This window comes from Phoenix dactylifera, chromosome 12 (assembly GCF_051530095.1).
Source record: "Phoenix dactylifera cultivar Ajwa chromosome 12, Ajwa_hap1_PhDact_Kaust_v1.1, whole genome shotgun sequence".
In the NCBI taxonomy this organism is placed as follows: Eukaryota; Viridiplantae; Streptophyta; class Magnoliopsida; order Arecales; family Arecaceae; genus Phoenix; species Phoenix dactylifera.
This window is the reverse complement of record NC_143201.1, coordinates 29,014,814-29,039,736: the sequence shown is the minus strand read 5'-3', so window position 1 is coordinate 29,039,736 and position 24,923 is coordinate 29,014,814. Positions and strand designations below refer to the sequence as shown.

At 37.9% G+C, this 24,923-nt stretch overlaps 1 protein-coding gene across 2 annotated transcripts; it reads left to right on the top strand.

Moving 5' to 3' along the window:
- Positions 1-222: 222 nt before the first annotated feature.
- On the top strand, positions 223-23,710 carry LOC103709596 (uncharacterized). 2 transcript variants are annotated; one of them, XM_088708007.2, is made up of 22 exons: positions 223-1,501; positions 4,161-4,276; positions 6,749-6,957; positions 9,564-9,683; positions 11,196-11,324; positions 11,416-11,541; positions 11,926-11,981; positions 12,083-12,182; positions 12,301-12,418; positions 12,672-12,881; positions 13,214-13,547; positions 14,785-14,878; positions 16,763-16,871; positions 17,156-17,427; positions 17,526-17,653; positions 18,047-18,281; positions 20,982-21,170; positions 21,286-21,575; positions 21,714-21,894; positions 22,013-22,255; positions 23,065-23,147; positions 23,306-23,710. In XM_088708007.2, the coding sequence occupies exons 1-22, from the start codon at positions 648-650 to the stop codon at positions 23,451-23,453; spliced, it is 4,344 nt and encodes a 1,447-aa protein (XP_088564133.1). In that variant the 5' UTR covers positions 223-647; the 3' UTR covers positions 23,454-23,710. The 2 variants fall into 2 exon arrangements, 1 of the variants encoding a protein (XP_088564133.1); XR_015971651.2 differs by having other exon boundaries at positions 227-1,501; positions 22,107-22,255.
- Positions 23,711-24,923: the final 1,213 nt, after the last annotated feature.

Sequence of the window (24,923 nt, the reverse complement as noted above, 5' to 3'; positions counted from 1 at the left end):
CATCATACTGAATTATAATACTCAAGAATCAAATTGTATTCGACGCAATCCCACATCAATCCATTGTTACTGGAATTTATTTTTCCCCGAAAAGCATCTTTAGCGCAGACAATTCCAAAGCTAATCACAACTCATATAATTAATACGCCTTCTTTCATCATATAAAAATGAAAGAAAATCTTGTCTGAGACCATATATATCGTGCCTCCATCAATCAACGTTAACCGGCGGCAACTTTAAACGACGTTCATCGTGGGAGTAATCTCACCGCCGCTGTCCCCATCCCTAACCGCCGCTGTCAGGACAACCGTCCTCCGCCGTCGATCCACGCCACTTGCCCTGTTTCCCTTCTTGATTTCCTGATCCCGAATCACGAGGCGCACATCAGATGCTCGTGTTACGGGACGGTGGGCTTACCGCTACCGTTGGCTGGGAGAAAGCGAAGAGCCCCGTCTCTTTCGTCGCCCAACCGAGGATTTCCGACGCTGCCGCCTCGCCCCTCCCCGTGTTGGCTTCACAAAGTGGCACCATATCCCTCCGAATTAGCGGAATTCTGGAGACGTTTTTGTCTTTTCTGCCCTAAAATCTCATCGGATCGAAGCCCGTAGGGTTTCTCCCGGTCTGATGAGTTTCTCCTCTCACTGCCAATGGCCCCAGCTCCCTTTCTTCCTCTCCTCCTCCTCCTCCTCCTCCTGGTCTCGAGAATCGCCAACCCTAACCCTAATTCTTGGCTGGCAACTGCTGCCGAGGAGGAGGGGCTGGATCGGGGAGGGGAGTTCTCGATCTTGAGCTACGAGTCTTTCTCCTGGCACGACTACTCCCCGCCGTCGCCTCCCCCACCGGCGTCCCCGGTGCCGCCGTCGTGTTCTTGCGAGGCCGACCTCGGCGGCGCCGGGGACTTGGACACAGTGTGCGAGCTTGGCTCCAGCGTGCAGCTGTCCGAGGATATCTACATGAAGGGGAACGGCAGCCTCGTGCTCCGTGCCGACGTTGTTCTCAGCTGCCCGGTCGCCGGGTGCTCCATCATCGGGAATCTCTCCGGTGGCGTCCGCCTTGGGCCGAACTCCGGGATTGTCGCCGGGACCGTGAAATTGGCGGCTGCCAACATGACCGTTACGGAGGGGGCGGTGGTGAACACCACGGCGTTGGCTGGAGAGCCGCCATCGAAGACCAGTGGGAGTCCTTCCGGGACTAACGGGGACGGCGGGGGGCATGGGGGAAGGGGGGCGAGCTGCGTGGTGAAGGAGGGGCAGACCCAGGAGGACTCGTGGGGTGGGGATGCCTATTCTTGGTCTTCTCTGGACCAGCCCGACAGCTATGGCAGCAAGGGCGGCACGACGAGCAGGGAGCACGACTATGGGGGAGCAGGGGGTGGTCGGGTCTGGCTCTTGGTCGAGGAATTGCTCGAGGTTGATGGGATTATCTGTGCCGATGGCGGTGATGGCGGTCAGAAGGGTGGTGGAGGGTCGGGTGGGAGCATCTACATAAAGGCTTCTAAAATGTGAGTTCAGTACCTTCTACTGATTCATGCTTTCATTCGAATCACTGACAAGACCATAGTGTTGTACGAATCTGTATGATGATTAGTTTATTTGGGTTTGGTTGCATTTGTTTCTTACTCTTGTCTCAGCTCTACAAAATGGTTTGCGTCCGACATTCTTTTTCTAGTATAGAAATTTGCTACCTTTAAATTTTAAAGAAAGACTCCAGACTTAGGTTTTTATAGGCAACCGGTTGATGTCTGATGCACTGTTTAGTTCGGAACCCTTGGTAAAAATAACGTGGGATAACAAAAGAAAGTAGAAATATATGTTAGATAATAGAAATCTATGCGAATTGTGGTATGCTTTTTAACTCTGGCATTTTGTTGACTATTTCATTTTGTTTTAGCGGTACAAGATTCATATCAATATGAACAAGCCTCAGCTTATCTACCTGGTGCTGGCATTCATGATCCTTTCTCCCCATTTGTTTTGTATTAAGCATTAGATCTTCTATTAGAGAGAGCCCGTAAAATATTTCCTTGGATATGGCATTGAATGTTATATTAAATCTGTTGGAATTTTGTACATTTTACAATTGCGATATCATCATGCAATCTCAATAAAAATAGAATAAAACTCTGATCTCTGAAAACCTTCATACCTAAGCAAGGAAATTTGGTGAATTAATAACTTATGATATTAGAATAACAAGTCTCAAACATCAAGTTAATGGATAATCATGCTTGCTGTCGATCCTAGTTGAAATTCCTATTTTCAAACCATCTGATTTCTCTGAATATTTGTTTGCATTGTTGTCTCCTTAATGTTGGCAATGAGACCTGGGGAACAAGATTCAATCGATAATCCATAGGAAAATATTTTGCATTTCAAAAGGATCTTCATCTTATCCCATGCAGCTACTCATCCTTCATTATTCTTGTTTGCTTCTTGATGATCAATTGCACCATGTTTATGCATCCCGTATAGAATATCCCTTCAATTCTTTGTTAGTTGACACTAGGTAAAAGAGCTACCATGGCTAAAGGCCAATTAAAAAAAGCCTCATTTTTGTCTTGCCAAAAAAACTTGAGCCCTTTTCTTCTTCTTTTGTGTGTGTGTGTGTGTGTGTGTGTGTTGGGGGTGGGTGTGCTTGGATGACATTTTCTTTGAAACTAAACCAAGATGTTAGGTTCTTATATTATTTTGTCAATTCCAATTGGCGACCACAATCCTTCATGATGACTATGACAATCATCCCTCATCAATAAGAGGTTATTTCTAGGCAAGATTTCGAATTGGTTACATCTTTTGGGTCAACATTTTCTTTCGCTGTGTATATGGCAACCATGCCATTATGTTTGGAATGTGAAATAGAAGAAGATTTTCAACTAATATTAAACAATTTAATAGGCTGGTGCTACAACTAGATATAGCTAAATTCCGTGGGGACCTCCTAGCCATTGTTACATATGAGAAGAGCCAACATCTCAAGGACAAGGAATCAAGAAGGGAATTTGAGGAAGAGTAGGTCCAGACTAAGGAGAGAGAAAGAGGTAGAAATTTTCTGCACTTTAGGGTCTGAGCTGATGGGTTCCCCTTTTTTCCTTGTTTTCTGTAACATGGTGCAAATGCTGGAACCTGAAATTGACACCACCCATTCTCCACCCCAACACATCACCCCTCCCCCCCCCCCCCCCCCCCCCCCCCCAGTTGCACTGTTCCTTGGTCATATCAGCCAAGATTTTGGTTGCTAATATCAGTGACTTAAGTCTCATCAATTTTTGTGCATGGAAAGAGACAATAGACTTCTATACTTGGACAAGCTCTGCTGCCACAAATTTTGAATTTTTATGCCTTGTGAACTCCATGTAACTTTTCTGATTCGAAGACTTTGAAAGAGTCAAAGCAAGGTCCGCCGTACCGGTACCGGTCAGCGTACCGGTGGCGGCCCGGACCGGTACGAAACCGGTGGCGTACCGGTCCGCACCGGTCCTGCACCGGTCCGAACCGGTCCCGTACCGGTTCTTCAATAATAAACTACCGGTACCGGATTCCACACTGATCCGGTACCGGTCCCAAGCCGGACCGGTACGTACCGGTCCCAAGCCGGACCGGTACGTACCGGCCCGTACCGGCCGGTACGGACCGGTACGGCAGACCATGAGTCAAAGTGTATTCGGAATCATGCATTACTTGGAAAAATGTTGGATTTTTGTAGTATGAAATTGTTGCACTCTATTTAAATATATTGTAGACACAATTCCAGCTAGCAAAATTTCTACTTTATATAACAATCAGATAGCTGTTGCATCCAGTAGAGAGTCAGCTAAAGCTTGATGGGACTTGTTGAACCAGAGACTAGCTTGTTAGTTTCTCTAGTTGCCATACGTCAGACAAGGATGGTAATAACAACTAAAGCAAGTATGAAAAGAAGGATATCATTCATTTACAATGTGTCTCATTTTACAGGTGAAATCTATGCGGGCAGTGTTCTTGTTCCTGCACCAGTGTGCATATTTTTCAATTGCATAGATGCAAATTTGAGCTTGTAACTTTTGTTTATTATGCTTTGTAATATGCTTTACTATCATATTGTACTAGGTATTGTTGCCAAAATGCAATTTTCAAGCCATTAATAATATTCTTCATTCTATCTAATTCTCTTTTGAAGAACAGGAAGGGCATTGGAAAAATAAGTGCTTCAGGTGGCAATGGCTTAGCAGGGGGAGGAGGAGGGCGAGTTTCCATTGACATTTTTAGCAGGCATGATGACCCAGAAGTTTTTGTTCATGGTTAGTTTACTCAATTTTCAGTTTTGGACGTCCATGGCCTTCATTCTATCTAAGATAAATTCTTATTTATTATCATCCATTACTGTTTTGAGATTGGAGCTGGCACACATCAAATTTATAGTAATTATTGCATGTTATATTATATGTTCTCTAGATTGAGCTATAGCTTCTGTACTTATATCATTTTATAGTCATGCTTTCTGCAGCAAATATTTACCTGAAATATTGTTTGAAATATATGATGATGCTAGGTTTGAGTAGGAATTGCTGTGCAAAGAAAACCATGCCTATGATTATGCACCAAATAAGGCCACATTTTTTGAATTGTTTCATTAGTGGGAGTGACAAGGTCGGTGGAACTGTTCTGAACCGGACGGTTTCGGCCGATCTGAACAATGGAAACAAGCCCCATTGCCAGAGCTAGAGAAGGAGAAGAAAAGAGAGCGAGCTGGGGAGGGAGGGCCGGAGGAGAGTGGCGGACGCTGGCGGAGGCCACGGCAGGTGAGACCCTTATTCCTGCCGCCGGCCTCCGCCACTCTCTTCCGTCCCTCCCCACCCGCTTACTCTCTCTTTCTCTTTTCCTCTCTCCTACGGTGCCGTGCCCTCTTTTGGTACTGGCCCGGCATGGCCCGTATCGAGTCGTCTCACCGGAAACCAGTACGGTGCCCGGTACCGGTTCCTCCAACCTTGGTGACCCATGTCCATTCAAAATGCTGATTACCAGTATGTCTTATTTGTGCATGTTGTCTTTGTTAAAAGTATGGCTTTGTACAAGACTCGGTAATTTTCTCCTGAGTATGATTTCCATAGGCATATGCATCTTAAGGAAGTTTCCTAATACTCATAGTCCTTGAGCTCATTTTTATGTTTGAAAGTTAAGGAGAGAGGTGCATGTTACAGGTGGAGGGGGAATTCTTCTATTGGATCAAGATAAGGAATGAAGTTTGTTAATCATATAACTTGCTTATTGTGCCATTTGATTATATCAACTACAAACTGGAATGGAAGAGCTATACACTTGGCACATCAGTTGATTAAGCTGTTTTGTGATCTTCTTGAGCATTGGAATCCTGTATTTTATTTATTTATTGTAGTTAATTTAAACAAACACCATGTTCTTAAATTTTGGTGGCTGTTACTAAGTCATATCTTTGAAACTAGGATATTTGGAAATAAGTGAAGGACTTTCTTAGTACCAATATGATGCAGTTATAAGCAATAACTCATGGAGAATTTAGTCTTGGCGAGACATACGGCCCTTGTGGTCACTTTCCAACTTGAAGTGAGTCAGTTAATAAGGTTTACTTTAACAATGACAACCACAATTTAGAAAAATTTGCTCTTGGTGAAACATTTGCCCTTGTGGTCAGTTTCCAACTCAAAGTGAGTAACTTGATAAGGTTTAGGTTTAACCATGATACCACAACTTAGATATTTATGACCTTTCTTAATATTTCTTTCCTTTCTGGAATTATGTAGAATTTGAAGCAATGTATTAGCAAAAGATGCATTCACCTATTATCCGACATTTTAATAGCTATCTAGTTTGTAACTTTGTTTGATGATTGTTACTTGTTATCTTTGCTTTAAATGTTCAAGAATATCTGTGTTGAAAAGGAATAAAAAAATATATGATTTACAATGTTGAATGAACAAGTTCCCAAGTTACATAATTGTCGATGAAGTTTATATATACAATTATTATCTTGAACAATAGAACTAACATTGTGAGACTGCATCAAACATGGGGCACATGATGCACTTTGATGTTCATCATTTTTGTTGTATAGATTTGTGTTTTTTTCAACATCTTATGTTTTTATGTTTGTGGAGTTGCAGCTATAACAGGATATAGGTCTTAAGCTGGATTACCTTTGTTGTTTGCTTCATTGCTTTCCCGCCATAATTCAAGTTGTACTTATTTCATGTTCACTTCCTATAGTACTGAAATTCTGTTTAATGTGAGCTGGTTGACCACAATCTTGTCAGTTATTTCATGCCATCCTCAATATCATGTTGTATGTCGATGCATTGAAGAAATTGTTGGAAGATTATGATTCTTTATCTGTTCATATCCTCAAAAACGTTTCTGCCACTTAAAACTCTCAATTTTTTTTTTCATACATAAAATGATGATGGTGTTGTACGATGGTTAAACCATGATTTTGTTTGGTACATGCTCTTGGTCAGAGATCTTTGCTTTGAGACAGCTTCGTTATTTTATTTAAGTTATTTGCATCATCAACATCACTGAAAAGTTCTACTTGTAACTTAAAATATGAACATTCTTGAGACCTTTTTATTTCTTTTTGCTGCTTGTATTCAGGCTTTAGAATTTGTAATGTTTTGTGGGGCATGCTTCAAGGGTTCTTTGCACGTATGGTCTTTAAATTATTTTGCCAGCTATGTATATCAGTTTACTTTATATACACATGTGGAATTATGAATCTTTGGATGCTCTTCTATCTCCAGGTGGAACAAGTTTTGGCTGTCTGGAGAACTCTGGTGCTGCAGGGACGTTTTATGATGCAGTTCCTAAAAGCCTTATTGTTAACAACCACAACTTCTCAACAGAAACTGATACTCTTCTTTTAGAATTTCCTAATCAGCCACTTTGGACAAATGTTTTTGTTAAAAACTGTGCCAAAGTAGTTGTCCCTTTACTATGGAGTCGTGTACAGGTCAGTTTCTGGTTCTTGAATTTTGCATCATGTTGGGTCATTAACTTATAAATATGTTTAGATAAGAACATGATTCTCATTGATGCAGAACTTTGATGCTAGTACAATAGATGCTTGATTTAGGTTGGTTTAGTCAAGCTCTCATTCTAGCTATCAAAAAATCTTTGTTTATTACTTATTCGGACTAATAACAGAACTTCATCATAACCTGGAACTTGTTCAGTTTCTGTCAAAGCTGAGCAACCTGATCTAATTCTGAATTGTGCATCTTTTTTTTATTACTAGGGCGCATTCTAGGATAATAACTTAGCATGTATTGTATTAGTATTTTTTTTGAACAGTATATTCTTTTGCATATTTATTATTTATTTAATTATTTGTGTTTGCTAGTCTATTTTGCATGTCGGTACCTTTTTATTGCCCTCTAAGACCAAATATAAACCTTATCGAGTATAATCTTAATTTTGGGATAACAAAGTTTTCAATGTAAATTATTGAAATGCTTGAGGATTGATGAATAACATCATTTTTCGCTATCTGCTTACAAAATAATAAGGTTGCTCTTTGCTTGGTAGATGGTTTTCAGGTTTATTATAATCTGAAGTATATGGGAACATGGTTGAAAGGAAAGGTTGGTGAAGATAATATTCGAAGCTTAAGTTTTTGAGGTGAAATGGGATATTGAATCTGGGACTATTTACTGTTTCTGAGTGCCTATCTTTGTACTTCTTCTGTCGCTATCTAACTGAAGGTTCATGATTTTTGTAGTTTTACTGCAGTTTATTACCACTGTATTCTATGAAAGCAGATGAATGCATCGACTTCTGACATAGCACAGGAATGCATTATGTTCAAGGTGTTATTGTACAAATAAATGGAAACATTGGTTCAAAATTTATTATTTCTATGTCTACTTGATTTGGTTCTGAAGAATGATGTGTGCTGCCTTTTTTATTCATTTTCGTTGTTTGCTTGCTAAATTTTATCATGGTTTCCATTTGACTGTTTTTGTAGCTCAACAATGCTACTGGATATGATACATGGTGTCTAGTGCAGTGGTGAATTGACTGATTTGACTGATTTAATCATAAGATTGAGTGGTGTATTTTATTGAACTTACCATCTTTTAGAATAGTACTGTCTCAGAGGATAGTTCATTTTGCAATATGGAGTGATCTGCTTTTTTTGTTAATATGTCCTACATTTCCATATGTTGAAGTTTTAACCCTAGGAGATATAACATTGACTCTCTCCCTTTTGTCGAATAGAAAATTGGATGTCAAGATTTAAATCTTAAGATTAATTGGTCCATGAAATTGAACTTGCCATCTTTCAGATTAATACTGTGTCAGAGGGCAATTTTGCAATGTGCAGCAATCTGCTTTTTCTGTCAATGTATCCTACATTGCTATATGCTAAATTTTAACACTAGAAGGGATAGCACTAGCTGTATGTTCTTAATGGATTTGATGATTGGATGTCACAAACTACTGGAAATTCTTTGCACTCTTTTCTTTGAAAGTCATTTATACCTCCTTTACATATCATCAATGTCATCACGGAAGGAAAGGTCCTTTGGGACCATGAATTTGATTGAGAAACTGATGTTTAGTTTAGCTGGCAAAATCTCATTAATGATCAATCAGCTAGACATTTTCTATTTTAGAGGTGCAGGTGAATCAACTGTAAATATCAGGTAGTTCATTAATTACATTGTGTATGTGCATGCACTTTGCCAAAGATTGCCCTCTTTCCATTAGTTACAGGTATATGTTCTATATTAAGTAGAACATTTTGTAATTTGTATGAAATCTAGTGTACTAAATCTGAGGAGACCATAGGGCAGAAGCAAGCAATTTGTGTTTTTTATGAAATGTTATATCTCTAGGAGTTCTATTCTTTTTTTTTCATTGGTGATCATTGATTTATCTCTGGGCGCTTGTATGTGTGGTGGGGGTAAGGATTTATCTCTGGGCTTGTAAATGATTTATTGCCTTGTATTAGGGTAAGGATTTACTGATCTTTTCATGCACTTTGCCAAAGATTGCCCTCTTTCCATTAGTTACAGGTATATGTTCTATCTTAAGTAGAACATTTTGTAATTTGAATGAAATCTAGTGTACTAAATCTGAGGAGACCATAGGGCAGAAGCAAGCAATTTGTGTTTTTTATGAAATGTTACATCTCTAGGAGTTCTTTTTTTTTTTTCATTGGTGATCATTGATTTATCTCTCTCTGGGCGCTTGTATGTGTGGTGGGGGCTTATAAATGATTTATTGCCTTGTATTAGGGTAAGGATTTACTGATCTTTTCATGCTTGTCTCTTCATTTGAGGATGCATGTGCATTCTCATGGAGTTTGCATGTAAAATATGACCTGTAATCCTTGTTTTCCATGTTGCATAAGTTTCTCGATTAGCATTTTGGTTTGACTAGAAATCAATTAAGAAATGGCTAATATGTGGTAACATAGTTGGGGATTATATTGGTGATATTTTTAAGGTCCCATTGAATATTTCCATAAATGAAATATATTTCTTGATCATTTTTTTCTCTCTCTAATTCTAAGTTGTTTCTGAAATGGCTTTCCCTGGCTGAAAATTTCAGGTCCAAGGACAACTTAGCCTGCTTTGTGGTGGTGTGTTGACTTTTGGTCTAACTCATTATCCTTACTCAGAATTTGAGCTGATGGCTGAAGAACTTCTAATGAGTGAGTCGATAATCAAGGTGATCTTTCTTTTTCTTTTTTAATATATTTTTTTTGTGTCATATGTGGGACTGTAGCCTAAATGGATTGAAATACTGTACTTGTAAGGTATTGATACCAGTATGCCTCTCAGTATGATACTGTATTGATTGACACATGATTGTGCAACACTTTTGTTGTGCTTGCACCAACAGACGTACTTTGTGTCAGTATGGAGTTGTACTGGTTCGTGCTATGTTGGTTAGGTACTGGTACAAGCACCACAAGCAAGACTTTTAAACTTTGGTAGCAAATATATCCTTTTGGTATCTTATATAGAAAGTATCTGCCCTCAGTCATGTGCATATATGCACTAGAAAAGCTGCTCTATTCTTTTCATCATACGGAAAGCTGATGACCGGCCGAGCCACCTGGCAGTGACTGGCTTGTTGGAATGATAACACAAACCAAAGAGATGACAATAGATATTTTTGTTTTACACCTTATTATACATTTTGAGCTTATTATGTACATTTTCACTACATTGTAGTATAACACGATTTGAAGATTATTTGTTGTGCTTGTAGCAATTTGTCATAGCTGTCATGTTGTGGTGCCCTTTATTTGTCCATTTTTTTATGTTTACACTTTTACCTTTTAACCTTGGTTCTGGCCAATCCGACCCTCCTAAGTTTCATTCACTGGATAAAAGCCTTGATTTACACTTTTACCTTTTAAACCTTGCTTCTTTAACAAGATTGCTTGATTTCATCATGGTGATTTGGTATCGAGCAGACTTACAATTCCCTGTTCTCTTTCTACCTTTGTTGTGTTTCATAATAAGAATGTGGAAGAAAGTTAATTCTGCAAGAGGTCTAGGGTCAAACCCTAGTGGTGGTGCCCCCATCATATTTCCCAAGAGAAAAGAAAAAAAGTAACAAAATTATTCACATGTAACTCAACCATGGTATGCTGAACCGACCGGAACCGGTGCCGACAGGCACCGGTCCAGTACAGCCCTTGAAATCGGTTTCGACCTCATATGAGTTGGAACCGATCAGTTCCAACTCCATACCAGTGCGAACCGGCTCGGTTCGCATCGATACGGGTTAAATATTAAATTTGCTGTGCACCGGGGCTGAAACTCGGCCGAACCAGCCTAACCGGTACAGTACCGGTTCGGTTCGGTACCGTACTAGTACCATATTGGTACCGGTGCCCACCAGTACGTCGGTACGGTCGGTACGACGGATCTTGATGGATAAACTAACATGACTTATCTACTTATTTGTATGACTAGTTGAGCTGCATCCAGTAGACTTGTATTGTTTCAGTATATCTGCTTTGTGGTGCTGCCATCTAGCAATTTTTCTTTTCAGTAGAAATAGATATTGTCATCATAATATAGTCATAAGCGATAAACTTCTTTTAGACCATATTTGGATATTTTTTTATATTCATTGTGTTTCAAATTTATTTTCCCTTTATTTTTCCCTAATCTTCAGCTATTGTAGTAGGTCATCAATCTGATTTTACAATTCTGTTAAGTTTAGGTGTTTGGGGCTTTGCGAATGTCTGTAAAGATGCTCTTGATGTGGAATTCCAAAATGCTTATCAATGGGGGTGGGGATACAATAGTTGCAACATCGTTACTAGAAGCTAGCAATTTAATTGTTTTGAAGGTATGCTACTGACTCTTAGCCTGTAAATAACTCACCATTGATTTATTAGTTCTCTCTATATAACAGAACTGGTATGTTTTTTGTATGTCAGGAATCATCCATGATACAGTCTAATGCCAATCTTGGTGTTCATGGTCAAGGCCTGCTGAATTTATCTGGACCTGGGGATTTGATTGAAGCACAACGCTTAATTTTATCACTCTTCTATAGTATCCATGTAAGCTGGATGAACTGACATGCTTTTATTTCTTACTGCTGTTTTTTATTGTAATGTTTTTTTTTATCTATGCAAAAAACTATGCAGTACCTGTCATCACACAAACTTTAGCATCTACACAGTTATCGCTGATGGATAATCACAAAACTGATTTCTGCGCTCATACTGGCTTCATAACCTTTAATTTCATATAATAGCTTACCCTTTATGCTTCTTTCTGGTTAATTTATATCCTTGGGCATAAAATCACTGGTTCTTTTCCCTCCTTTTTTTTCTTTCCTTTATTTTGTACCTTTCTTTTCATGTTTCTTTATGCCGTCGCTCTAGAGTTGTTCAGCTTCTTTTTTTCGGTATGGATCATATGGTTTTTGTTGCTTTTTGTAGGTTGGTTTTGGATCTATTTTACGTGGCCCCTCAATAAATGCAACTAATGATGACATGTGAGTTTTGTTTGAGATAAAATCTGCAATTCTAATTTTTATCTTATTTTATTTTTATCTGATTGTTTAGTTGATTATCACTTCCTAAATGTTCCTTTTAGGGCTCCAAGGTTGAATTGTGAAGTGCAAAATTGCCCCATGGAATTAATACATCCACCTGAAGATTGCAACGTGAACTCTTCACTATCTTTCACCCTTCAGGTGCTTCTATTTGTACTTAATTCTATTTTCTTAATAGAAGCAGCTAATGTTAGACTTTATTCTGCCATGCTGTAAATTGTCATGTGGGCATTTAAATGATGGCCTTCCTGTTGTGCAGATTTGTCGTGTAGAAGATATTGATGTTGAAGGCCTTATACAGGGAACTGTTGTTCATATCCATAGGGCAAGAGGTGTTGTTGTGCACTCTTCTGGAAAAATTAGTGCAACTGGGTTGGGTATAATTTGTTCTCTTCAATCTAATTTAAATTGATAACTACCTGTAGACATGTCATAAATTCATTTGCTTTGTGTTTAATTGATGATGTTGATTGGTCAGTGTTGCTTTGCCAATTTTTATCTGAAAAATGGAAATGGGTATCCTAGTCTATGGTTAATAATGTCTGCCCTTACTGGTGGTAGGGCTGGCATGTGTTAATCTTTGCATCAATAAAATAATGTAAACCTAATATGCTTTTTTCAACTATGCAGGCTGCAGAGGTGGGGTTGGTAGGGGAAAGATTTCAAGCAACGGTCTTGGTAGTGGCGGTGGGCATGGGGGTAAAGGTGGAGATGGTTTCTATAATGGCACTTTTGTTGAGGGTGGCATTGCATATGGAAATGCTGATTTGCCCTGTGAGCTTGGTAGTGGCAGTGGTAATGACAGCGTAGCAACTTCAACAGCTGGTGGGGGTGTCATAGGTATCTATCCACAATTATCATCAATTGGTTTATGTTTTATTGTTCATCTTAAAATATTGAAGAATGAGAAAGTGCATGTGCAGATTCCATTCCTTGTAGTAAAATTGTAGTTGTACAGTGATAAGGTGAATGATTTCTTGGCAGACTGCATTTTTTGCATCATGGGGTGGTGCTTCAAGTTTTCAGTCTAAAATCATTAAGCTCCCCTAGTTGCCACCAAAATTTATGCTTAACATGAATAGTGTTTTAGGTGCCCTAAAGATTCTCTACTTTTTACATTACCTATTCGGTTTAAGTTAATGGTGCTATTATGATCATGTTTTGTTTTACAGTGATAGGTTCATTGGAGCGATCACTATCAAGTTTATCTGTTCATGGCTCAGTTGAGGCAGATGGTGAAGGTTTCAGGGATTGCATTGGAGGTCATAATGATGCCACTATTAATGCCTCAAATGGAGGCCCTGGTGGTGGTTCTGGGGGTACAATTCTTCTGTTTCTGCATACATTGACCCTTGGTGATACTTCTGTCCTTTCGAGTGTTGGTGGGCTTGGTAGTCATGGTGGTGGTGGTGGAGGTGGTGGGAGAATTCATTTTCATTGGTTTAATGTTCCTACGGGAGACGAATATCTCCCAGTTGCAACTGTGAAGGGAAACATAAACACAAGGTTAATCAAATTTTTTTCATTTTTCTTTGTTTACTTTAGTACTTGTTATTCTCATCAGTCACATAAACACATAGAGAGAGAAGGGGGCATAATACATTAAAATATTCTTTTTGAGCTGATTGATATAAAGTATAGACTCTATGAATCCTAAGATATGATTGTGTAGTTCTCGTGATTCTCAGTTTGCAGTTCTGATCAATTCTTCTGTTACATATGAAAGGGGTAAACTTGATAATGAACAAAAGTTTAAAAATAACACAAATAACATGGGGATTGCTGGAAGTTAGTGTTGAACTATCTAATGCATGCTTATTTGGTTTCTTCAAGCATGGTTTGAAAAATTGAGTTTGGAGTTGCACTTGCTCTGATTTATTTGGGAACAACATGAAGAGTCACAGTTCAGTTACATATGAAGTGCTGAGACATTCTTTCCTTTGGTACTTGGTTGTATCATACTTGTATGATTTTTTTTTCATATTTTATTTGTGCTTAACTCCATCAGTAATTGCATTTTTCTAAACTGGAACCTCTTTCTATATGATTTATCTATTGTTCTGGAGAGATGATAGATTTTGTTGAGATGATGTTCATCTGACTAGTTGGGCACACGTTAATGCCACTGTGCAGAAAGTCTTCAAGGGATTGTATTCATCTTATAAGCCACCGAGTGAACTGGAACTACATTCCTGAAATATATGGAAAATGGACATTGTTCTTTTAAGAGGATTTTTTCTTATAAAAGCAACTAATCCCCAAAAATCAGTTATATCTTGAGACAGTGGGTCAAATGGAACTTTTTTGTTTGAAATTGTTAGTTATAAGCTACTTATATCTTAGCCATTATTTAAGAAGTGAGGTATTGTTGGCACATTTGATAGATACTTTCTACTTCTACAAGAGTATGCCGTTACAGTATCTTTTGAATTTTTTACATGGGTTTTTATATAGTTTGTTTACTAGCATGCTTTTTAATGCACTAATATAATTTCACATTTTTTTTGGCTCTAAAATGTGTTTGTTCTTTCCATCGACTATATAATCAGTGTGGAATCATAGAGTGGATTATGTAGTATATAATGGATTTTACCATTTATTCTCTGCAACATATTTGATATATAAATAAAACATATAAAAGAATAATATGGTCTTCTGAGCAGATATGTTATATATGGGTTAATGTTGTGTTCTTTGATTATATTTGGTCCTTGCAATAAGCGTAATCAATTTTCTCTGGCAGGGGAGGCCTGAGTAGAGGTGAAGGTTTTGCTGGAGAAAATGGAACAGTTACTGGAAAAGCTTGCCCAAGAGGTCTTTATGGAGTCTTCTGCAAGGTGGCTTATGCTTTAGTCCAAAAGACACTATTTTTTTGTTTTACTTCCTCCTATTTTTACTTCTATTCTAAAACATTTTGTGTGAATGCATGTGGATCTTTTGAGTACATTTTTGTTTTTTTTTGTTGCACGTAGCTTTTTGACTTTGGTTTCTTTAGTTCATCAGTCATCAATTTGCTTACTTTGTCATGTTACTTGAAATTTTACTTGTTAAATATGGGCCTGAGAGTGGAAGGGCGTGAAGAGAATGGAACTTTGATGTGACAGTTTAGAAGGTAACACTTTAAAGTAAACTAGGCAATGCTTTCAAGAGCTTGAGTAGGAATGGCTCATTTCTTTATTTGGTTTCACCAGACAAGCTACTGATATCTGTTTCCAAGTTTACTTTATAAAATAATTAATGTAAAGAATTTCTATTTTTTTTGACATGCTTCTTCATATACAATGTGGAATGACTGAATATCATTTTACATTATGATCTATAGTAGTTCCATGACTTGTAACTAAAATTGAAGTACAGGGGAATAAATTATGAAATGATGAAGAATTAAAGAACAAGCAACATGGATGCATGACTTGTAACTACATTTGAAGTACCTAGCTATCAAGTATGTCATACACTACTTAAACTACCAATCTTCAAACTCTCAGGAGTCCATCTTCTTCCTCGTTAAGTGACTTATTAGACAAGCAGTCATCATCACATTTCATATATGTTTCAGCTGCATATATGAGATTCTTGGGCCTATTTAGGTTGTTGGTTGCTCGTTATGTGGCCAATGCCCATGTGGTGTTCTTGCTAAGCCAGTTGCATATGCAGCTTCCTGGACCATGTTTTAACACAATGTTTATGGGAAACTATCATGTTGCACGGCCTCAATACTTTCTCGTAGTTTAAATTCCCTTTTTTAAAATTAGCCTGTTGCTTACGGTGGCATATTGTTTTGTCTTCACTAACTAATCTTTGTAGGAATTTGTTCATTTTTTGTAAGGGACTAAATCACAGCTTTCTTTTTCTTTGGTCACTCAGAGGGAAACAAACTAGTGAATCTTTGTTGTAATTGTATATTTGTAAGTATTCATCGCCTTGTGAGGGATTTTTCTAGATTGGCCTAGGTTGAAGATTGCTGTGATTTGCATCATGTTCGAGCCAAGACTGAGGCTGGAGTGCCTAAAAGTTGGTGCTGTGACAATTACTTGTAGAAAATATGTGGCCAAGTATGAGCCATTTGTTTCAACACTGACCAAGAATGGGCTCAGGGAGTGTTTTCTTATATCCAATATTGAGATTAAAATACTTTTTTACAGAATGATTATATCTCTTTGCTCTTTTTTTCAATAGTTAGAAGCTGTATAACCAAAACCAATAAAGAAAAGCCATTTAAGATTTGTCGCTATAAGTTGGAACGCCTATAGTTTCTGTCAAGAAATTGACTTTAAGTTTCTCAGAAATCCATGCAAGCTTTGATATCAATTTAATGAAGTTTCACACAAATATTGCTAATTTGCTATTTTGATGTTCAACATGCAGCATTTTTCTTCACGAAAGTAGGTTTGCAATGTGAACCACTCGAACGAATAAATGTAATCATTGGTGGATTGGAGGGTGTGTATGAACCTAAGTGGTTGCTAAATACTATGAGATCCATTGCATTAAAACTCTACATTTATGTGTTAATTAATCAATATGTTGTATATGAGCACGTGAAGGTTAACTATATTCTGAAGAGCAAGGAAGCTGTCATATTTTTCATGTATTCTTATTCTACTGTTGCAATAGTATCATGCAGTCACCCTTGAACCATCTTTTGTTTAAAAAAAAAATATTCATCTTTAACTGATATGGCTATTTTGTGAAGTGCTTTCTTTCTTGTAATAATACAGGAATGCCCTTCGGGAACTTTTAAGAATGTCACTGGATCTGATAAGGCTCTTTGCTATCAGTGCCCCTCTAATGAGCTTCCCCATCGTGCTGTTTATATAAGTGTTCGAGGTAGCTCTCGCATATGTGCTTGTTAATTTAATTTTATTTGCAAGACAAAATTTATACACTCATATATTTCTTCAATTAGTCCTCCTGTTTCTGAATTAACTATTATTTATCACCTAGTCCATTTGCTAAATTTTATTTTATAGACCTTTTTCCTAGTTTCTGTCAGGTTGCTTTATCTTTGGGCACTTATAATTTGTTGTCTGAGAGTCCATTAGCTTCTAACATGATTGCCCTTGTTGAATTTTCTGTGAATTTTTTCTTAACTTGCAGCATTTTTTGCACAGGAGGTGTTGCTGAAACCCCTTGCCCATACAAATGTATATCTGAAAGATATCACGTGCCTCACTGTTATACAGCTCTTGAAGAGTTAATATACACTTTTGGTGGACCATGGCTATTTGGTCTACTTCTCTCTGGTCTTCTTGTCTTATTAGCTCTAGTTTTAAGTGTAGCAAGGATGAAATTTGTTGGCACTGATGACCTACCAGGCCCTGCTCCAACTCAACATGGGTCGCAAATTGATCGTTCCTTCCCATTTCTGGAATCATTGAATGAGGTGATTTGCTACTTCTGGTGCCTCTATGTTCTTAAAGTATAATTTAATTAGATTTGCATGTCTTGATCAGTAATTTTATGTATTTTTCTTGCACACAGGTCCTGGAAACAAATAGGATTGAGGAGTCTCAAAGTCATGTGCATAGAATGTACTTTATGGGCCCAAATGCATTCAGCGAGCCTTGGCATCTTCCACACTCTCCCCCTGAGCAAATTATAGAGATTGTGTAAGTCGTAGGTCCTGCTGTTGCATTATGCTGTTTTCAAATGCCTTTATTTTTATTTATTTTTTTGAGAGAAGTGGCCAGAAGGCATTCATTATCAAATATCAATTGTTAAAGGCTTAAAAAAGTCCTCCCTAGCTAACTCCTGAAGAGTTAGGGGAAGACACTGATATCTGTATAATAGATATTACATTGAGTAGCTCAAGCTGCTTCAGCCAGCCGATTAGCTGCTTTGTTCGTTGTTCTAGGAATCCATATGATATGCTGCTGGTGCAGCTTTTCCCCTTTAGTTCCTGTTCTCTAGATTTTCTTTCATAAATGTAGTTCGCTCTGCCTTATGACCCCTAACTGCTTTAAGATTATTTTATTGTCTTCTGTACTCCATTTTCATGGCAGATACGAGGATGCATTTAATAGATTTGTTGATGAGATTAATGCCCTTGCTGCTTATCAGTGGTGGGAGGGATCAATCCATAGTATTTTATGTATACTTGCATATCCACTTGCATGGTCATGGCAACAATGGCGTAGGAGAAACAAGTTGCAGCGGCTGCGTGAATTTGTTCGATCGGAATATGATCATGCATGCTTACGTTCTTGCCGTTCACGTGCTCTTTATGAAGGGATCAAGGTTTGTTACTTAAGACTTTGGTTGCAGTGTGCAATGTCACATGTTTATTCATTTCTATCAGCTTATCAGAATTTCCACTTATCTTTGAGATAATTTGATAAAGCCTGCCTACATTTCAATAAGCCTAGTTATTTAGTAAAACAGAAAATGAATTTCGTTATAAAGGATTATTTTTTAGCTCATGAAGGGTGGGGCAGTAAAATTAAAGTCTTAAAATATGGGAGAATACACCCAATTCCTGATGATAAGTCTTACATGACTTGCTCTATAACTTATGCACCCATGGTTTATATTTTATCCAGTGTTTCAATTCCATGCCGGTGGGCTGGTGCAAGTGCTGTGCCAAAAAAAAAAACCTAATACATTTTCCAATTTCAAAATTTAGAAATAGACGAATAGATGTCATACTGAACAGTGCCAGTACTGGTCTGACATGTGAATTTTCTTTTGAGCTCTAGGGTGTCCAAGATTGAGAGCTCCTTTGTCATTCATTATAATCATAGCTGAGAAGCTTTGCATAAATACGTTTGTCCACGTGGTGCGGGTCTTATGCCCCGTATTGCTGTGGATTCTGTTCAGTCTGAAGTTACTCATCTGGGTCTGATGTCACTCACAGTCCTGCTTATGTTTCAGTCAATGACCGTAATGACACTTAACCTGCTTGTTATCCAGGTTCTGGCTGGTGCAATCCAATTTGATGTTTCAATTGAATCAAGATGAGTGCTATTCATATTATGTGTGAGGTTCAACGTGATTAAAATTATGTTGCAGATTTGCGCCCCCCCCCCCCCCCCCCCCCCCCCCAAAACATGATGCACTTAGGGGTTTAAACATAGGATGTTTACCTGGATCTGAATTTAGTTTCACTTTTTGTGCTGGTTGAGATGGGCTAAAATGTGGTCAGGGTGTCCATGAACCACTTGAATCTGTAATTCTTATGTACATTTTATTTATCAGGAGGCATATTCAAATTTTATGCTACTACCACTTGTCCCCTATAAATTTTTGAACCCATTTCGAAGTCCCTTCAGTTGGGCTATCTTTGGCATTTGCTGCATGTGAAATTGTTGTCTATGAGAATATAGGCCTATCTTTCTATGGTGTTATCCTATGTATCCAACCACACGATGTTTTTATGTATTCTTCCTGTTGTACATTTGCCTTTGTTATGCTTTTGAATCTGCTATTATTGACATTCAGATTCATACAACATTATTTATGGGTCTCAACAATAATTAACATAGTATACATAACTATGTAATTTTATTTATTATATGTTCATTGTCATATCTCAGTTATGCTAGCAGAGGTACTTGCCTCTGTTTAGATTTTGCCAAATGCTGTTTCTTAACTTTCAACTCCAAATCTAATGTCACAAAAATTGCTTGCTATTTGCTTCTTTTTCTCAATTAAACATTTGCCCTCTATCCTTCAGAATTTTCTTCTGTTTTGCAATAAAAAAATAATTAGTAAAGTAATATTTGTCCAACAAACATGACATGATCTGCAAGTGGCATATCTCAACTTTTTTTTATTATACATACTAATGACCATATTAGTTGTAAAAAGCAGATTTTTGAGGGATTAAAACCAGCTTTGGTGTTGATCACTTGACTGCACTATCATCTCATGGTTCTTGGTTCATGCTTTTCTTCTATGTTAACAACATATTCTTTCAGCATGCTTTCTTCATAGCTGGTAAACATAAACTACAATGTACACTTCAGCTATGTAACTATGAATATAACTTTTCATATGTCTTGACTGTACAGATCTAAGTGGAGCCAAATCTATTTTCAGCCATATTTTGTTTTCTATAAGTTGGATCGTAAGTTTCAAAGATCACGTGTACATTCTGAACATGGTCCCTACTCTTTGCTGTCATAATGTTTCTTTAGACCATATGAACCATTTTTTTTTCTCTTCACTTCATGTTTCAAGATTTCACTACTCATGCTAGGCAGCAATTTTAGATCAATATTCTGATTATTTTTCATACTTAAACCAGTTGCCCTAAGGTCCTTGTAACTTGACCCTTGTAATCCTTCTTTGAGTTTTTTCTGACTCGAATTGCTTGGAATGGCACATCCTCCATCTTCTCATCAAAGATCTATTTGGTTGGATGGTATCACTTTTGTGTGTCAGCGTGCCTTTTCTGTTATAAGAATGAAGTCGTATATGCCCTTTTCAACCAGCTGAATGATCAATGAGAGCCTCTTTAAGTTAATCATCATAAGCTGATGCAAGTTGACCACCCTTCATATTTTATGGTATTCAAACATTCTAGTTTGGATTGAAAGGTCTACTACTTTCCATGGGTTGATTCTACTAAATGCTGCAACTTTGTATTTTTGACAACTTGTAGCTTTTTATTGTCAAATGTAACAGTTGAAGTTGCTGGGCATGTAAAGTTGAAAGGTCTTTTCCAATTAGAAAAGTGGCATTTTTTTTCTGATAGGTATGATTATTATGTTTCTTTTGTTCTGGAAGCTAGAAGATATGTAACATGGATCTTAATGTTTTTGGATTTTTTAAAATTCTTTTTGGTTATTTGGTCTTATGGCCGCTAGGTTTATTTGTAGATATAAATAAATGTGTTCTATTTTGTGCAGTGGTTTGTAGTATTTAATGGTCTTGTATGCATGTCTGCAAACTACAGAAGCTTCAAGCTTAGTTATCCATTGTGCTGTGCTAATGTAGGTGGCTGCAACTCCAGATCTAATGCTGGGATATGTAGATTTTTTTCTTGGTGGAGATGAAAAAAGACCTGATCTACCTCCTCGTCTGCGTCAAAGATTTCCGATGCGTTTAATCTTTGGAGGTGATGGAAGTTACATGGCTCCTTTTTCACTCCACAGTGACAATGTCCTCACTAGCCTTATGAGTCAGGTTTCTTTTCTATATATGATCTAAGAACCTTATCTTTTACTGTTCATTTTCTTTTAATCTTAAAATCAGTATTTCAGCAGTATAAATATGCTAATCCATCACTCTTTGCTTGCAGTCTGTTCCACCAACAATATGGTATCGGCTGGTAGCTGGATTGAATGCGCAGTTGCGCCTGGTTCGTCGTGGTCACCTTAAAGTATTATTTTTGCCTGTTCTCAGCTGGCTTGAAACTCATGCAAATCCTGCTCTGAACTTGCATTGTGTACGTGTTGACCTTGCCTGGTTTCAAGCTACTACATTAGGCTATTGCCAACTTGGTCTTGTGGTATATGCTGTAGAGGGTGAATCTGGGTCAACAGTGGTTCAATGTGGTTCCAGAACTTTAAGGGTTGAACAACCTTCACGGTAGGTTTTTGTAGCTTCCCTTGTAATTTGTATGACTATAGTTTCATGGTAGTTACATGCACATTATTCGTAGATGTTCTTTTTATCCGAATTCATTTCTTGCAATGAACAATATTGCGAACGTTTATGACCTTGCAGAGTGTACGGTACCCATAGAGATATTCAACCAGTCCGCTTGAGGAATCGAGAAGCTGACGCATGTAAAAAGATTAGTGGAGGAATTATAGATGCTTACAGCCTCCGGATGATTCAAGACAAGAAAGATCTATTTTATCCTCTCTCTCTCATAGTGCATAATACTAAACCTATTGGCCATCAGGTCTCTTTTTTTATATTAATTCTAATTTATTTCCTCCTCCATTTCCACAAGTCAAGCTTCATTGTATTATTTATTTATTTATTTGATACTATTGTTGATTTATCATTATGTGCTGCAGGATCTTGTCGGTTTGGTCATCTCAATACTGCTCTTGGCAGATTTTAGCTTAGTGTTGCTTATGTTGCTCCAACTATATTCTTTTTCTATGGCAGATCTCATCTTAGTTTTGTTTGTTCTTCCACTGGGTATACTTTCACCATTCCCTGCTGGAATAAATGCTCTTTTTAGTCATGGACCTCGACGATCAGCAGGCCTGGCACGTGTGTATGCATTATGGAATGTCACATCTTTGATTAATGTTGTAAGTTGTCTCTTACATCCAATCCGTGGCTGTTAACCAAGTTTTTCTGCTTAATTGTTTCGTTTCTGTTTTTACTTCATATGGACATCCATTTCCAATTGGCTGTTTTTATTGATATGCTACCAATGTATGCTAAGAATAATGCCTTTCGTTTTCATGTTGCATAGCTAAGATTTCATCCATGCCTTGCACTGTGAATCTTTCAATGACTAAACTTTTCCCTTGGAGATTTTAGAGGGTAACCTGGTCAACAATGCCAATGTGAGTTACGTGGTGTCATGCTGGAAGGAGGAGAAACTAGTATATAAAGGGGGGCAAACCAGAGATGTTTGCTTTTCTAAATGGTGCTGGGTTCTTCGAAGGCTATAACTAAGGATAATACAGGAAGTAAGAACTGTTCAAAGGAGGCCTGCAGTGTTTGGTGCTGAGGAGTTATCTTTTTGACCTAGGCCACATGCCCAAATTATCTCAATGGTTTTCACCTTAACTTCTGTACATGTTGGATTAGAAAACATAGCCATTCGTGCAAGGTTTTTGCCTGGATATGTAGCATTGTTCCTCAGTACTTTTATCTTCTTTTTTTCAGCTGCTGGAGAGAGGGCTTGATCTGAGTTTATTAGTCTCAGGGCTATGATTTTCTTTGTTCAGAAATTTTATCATCATTGTGTTCTTTCTTGATGCGTTCCTCAAAAGAAATGTTCTTGATGTTTCTTTAATAACTATTGCTCTGTTCCCAATAAAATTCATCTTCTTGCTTTTGGGCTAGTGTTGTTTCTGTAACTCTCCATGCTTGTCGCTTTGCCTTACAGGTAGTGGCCTTCATATGTGGCTTTGTACATTACAAGTCATCCAGCCGGAAGCATCCAAACTTACAACCCTGGAGTTTTGACGCGTGAGTAAATCTCGCCTCCTTATTGTCAGATTGTTTTGTTGACCTTCTTCTGTGTATGAATGAATTTGAGAATTTATCAACTATTTGTGAAGAGGTAATTGTAGGGTGTGTAGGCTAATAGCTGACATAGGTATCTTGGTGCGTGCTTGTATTGGCAGGGATGAAAGTGGATGGTGGCTGTTTCCCACTGGGCTAGTGCTGTGTAAATGTATCCAGGAAAGACTCATTGATTGGCATGTCGCTAATTTAGAGATTCAAGACCGTTCCTTGTATAGTAACGACCCGAATGTATTCTGGCGGTCATGACATACATGAGTGATCAGTAATTTTTGGAGTTAGATGCAACTCGATTTTTTCCGCAGTTGAAAAGAGAGGGAGGGAATGGGCCTTCTTTCTGCATCAGGTCCTACTTAGCAGTCAGCAATCAGAGCTAACTTCCCTCAGTGAATCTTGTGCCGTCATAGTTTTCACTTTACTGTAAATATAAAGGTGTACTCCATACATTCTTTGTAGAGAAATCAAATTACAATAGCATTATATAATGGCTCTTTGGCTGACAAGAATTAGGAAGTTTTGATCTCTACCATGTTGCTTTTGTCTTGTTATGGAGCGGAGGACTATCATATGTAGCATTTCTCCACTGGACGCGAGAGAGTGCGTGATATTATTGTTTTTATTGTTAGTGTTTTTTGTGGCCTTACTGCCTGTGAATTGGATTAGTGTTGACATGCCATCTCGCAATCCCTCGTCTCCCTTGTCTTCCTATATTAAAAGGGACCTCCAAACTAGACATCAGGGATGTTCTCGTTGCCAAGCGTGTCTGCTATTGGATAATGACGTCTTGTAGATTTCAATATTTCTTCTGTCTTGTTCGTTGAGGCAACTTTTTTTTCTTCTTTTTTTTATTTTGTAAATTTGTTTGCTCAGGGGTCGGCTTGGAGAGGTTGTAGGGTTTAGGAAATTCAAATCAGAGAACCTATATGTTTTGGGAGTTTACAGGGGATCTATTCTTTCCTTGTGGACTATTCTTTCGCTGACAACTCGTCAGTAATGGAAATTTGTCCGATAAACAATTCAGGCTAATGTTTTCATTTTCATGAGCTCTGAGGAGTTGTTTAGTTTGTTGCGCCATCATTCTCATCAAGCAAGCTTTGAAATGATGGGCTAAATCATTGTGGTATAAGGAACATGTAGTTGGTTGAGCTGATTATTGGTGATAGCTAAACATCTGAAGTAGTGTTTCTTCAATTATTAGGTGTTTGTGATCTTACAGTAGATCATAACCCTAAGAAACCTAAGGGCTCATTTGGTTCGCGAGAAGCATTTTTCCTTCTGGGAATATAATTTCTGAGAAATAAATTTCTAGGAAGAGGATGCCTAGTAAAGTACTTTTGACATATTTGGTTGACCATGAGAAAGTGACAAATTTCCAAAGTGTTTATGTTTGGTTGGTCATTTACTTTCCTGCGAAAGTTATGTATAATTCCTATTATGCTCTTAATAAAAATTAAGTCTTTAATGTCTCTTTAATGCTTCTTTAATGTTGAAGAGCCTTTTTGAGAAAAAATAAAAATAAAGTGATTCCTGTCTAATGGGAAAATAACTTTCTCATGTTTTTTATGGGAAAGACTTTTTCTTGAAATGTGAAAATTATATTCCCATGGGAATACAACTTTTCCGTCTCTCTCCTTTGAAAACTCTAACCAAACAAAAAAAATCTCATTACTTTTCCGTTGACCACACTTCCTTCCATTCTTTTACCGCGAACGAAATGAG

What these genes read in the sequence shown, in the direction of transcription:
- LOC103709596 (XM_088708007.2), top strand. Translation starts at nt 648, where the DNA reads ATGGCCCCAGCTCCCTTTCTTCCTCTCCTCCTCCTCCTCCTCCTCCTG. An exon ending in AATGCAACTAATGATGACAT is followed by an intron (nt 11,982 to 12,082) that starts GTGAGTTTTGTT and finishes TGTTCCTTTTAG; the next exon opens with GGCTCCAAGGTTGAATTGTG. An exon ending in TTTATGGAGTCTTCTGCAAG is followed by an intron (nt 14,879 to 16,762) that starts GTGGCTTATGCT and finishes GTAATAATACAG; the next exon opens with GAATGCCCTTCGGGAACTTT.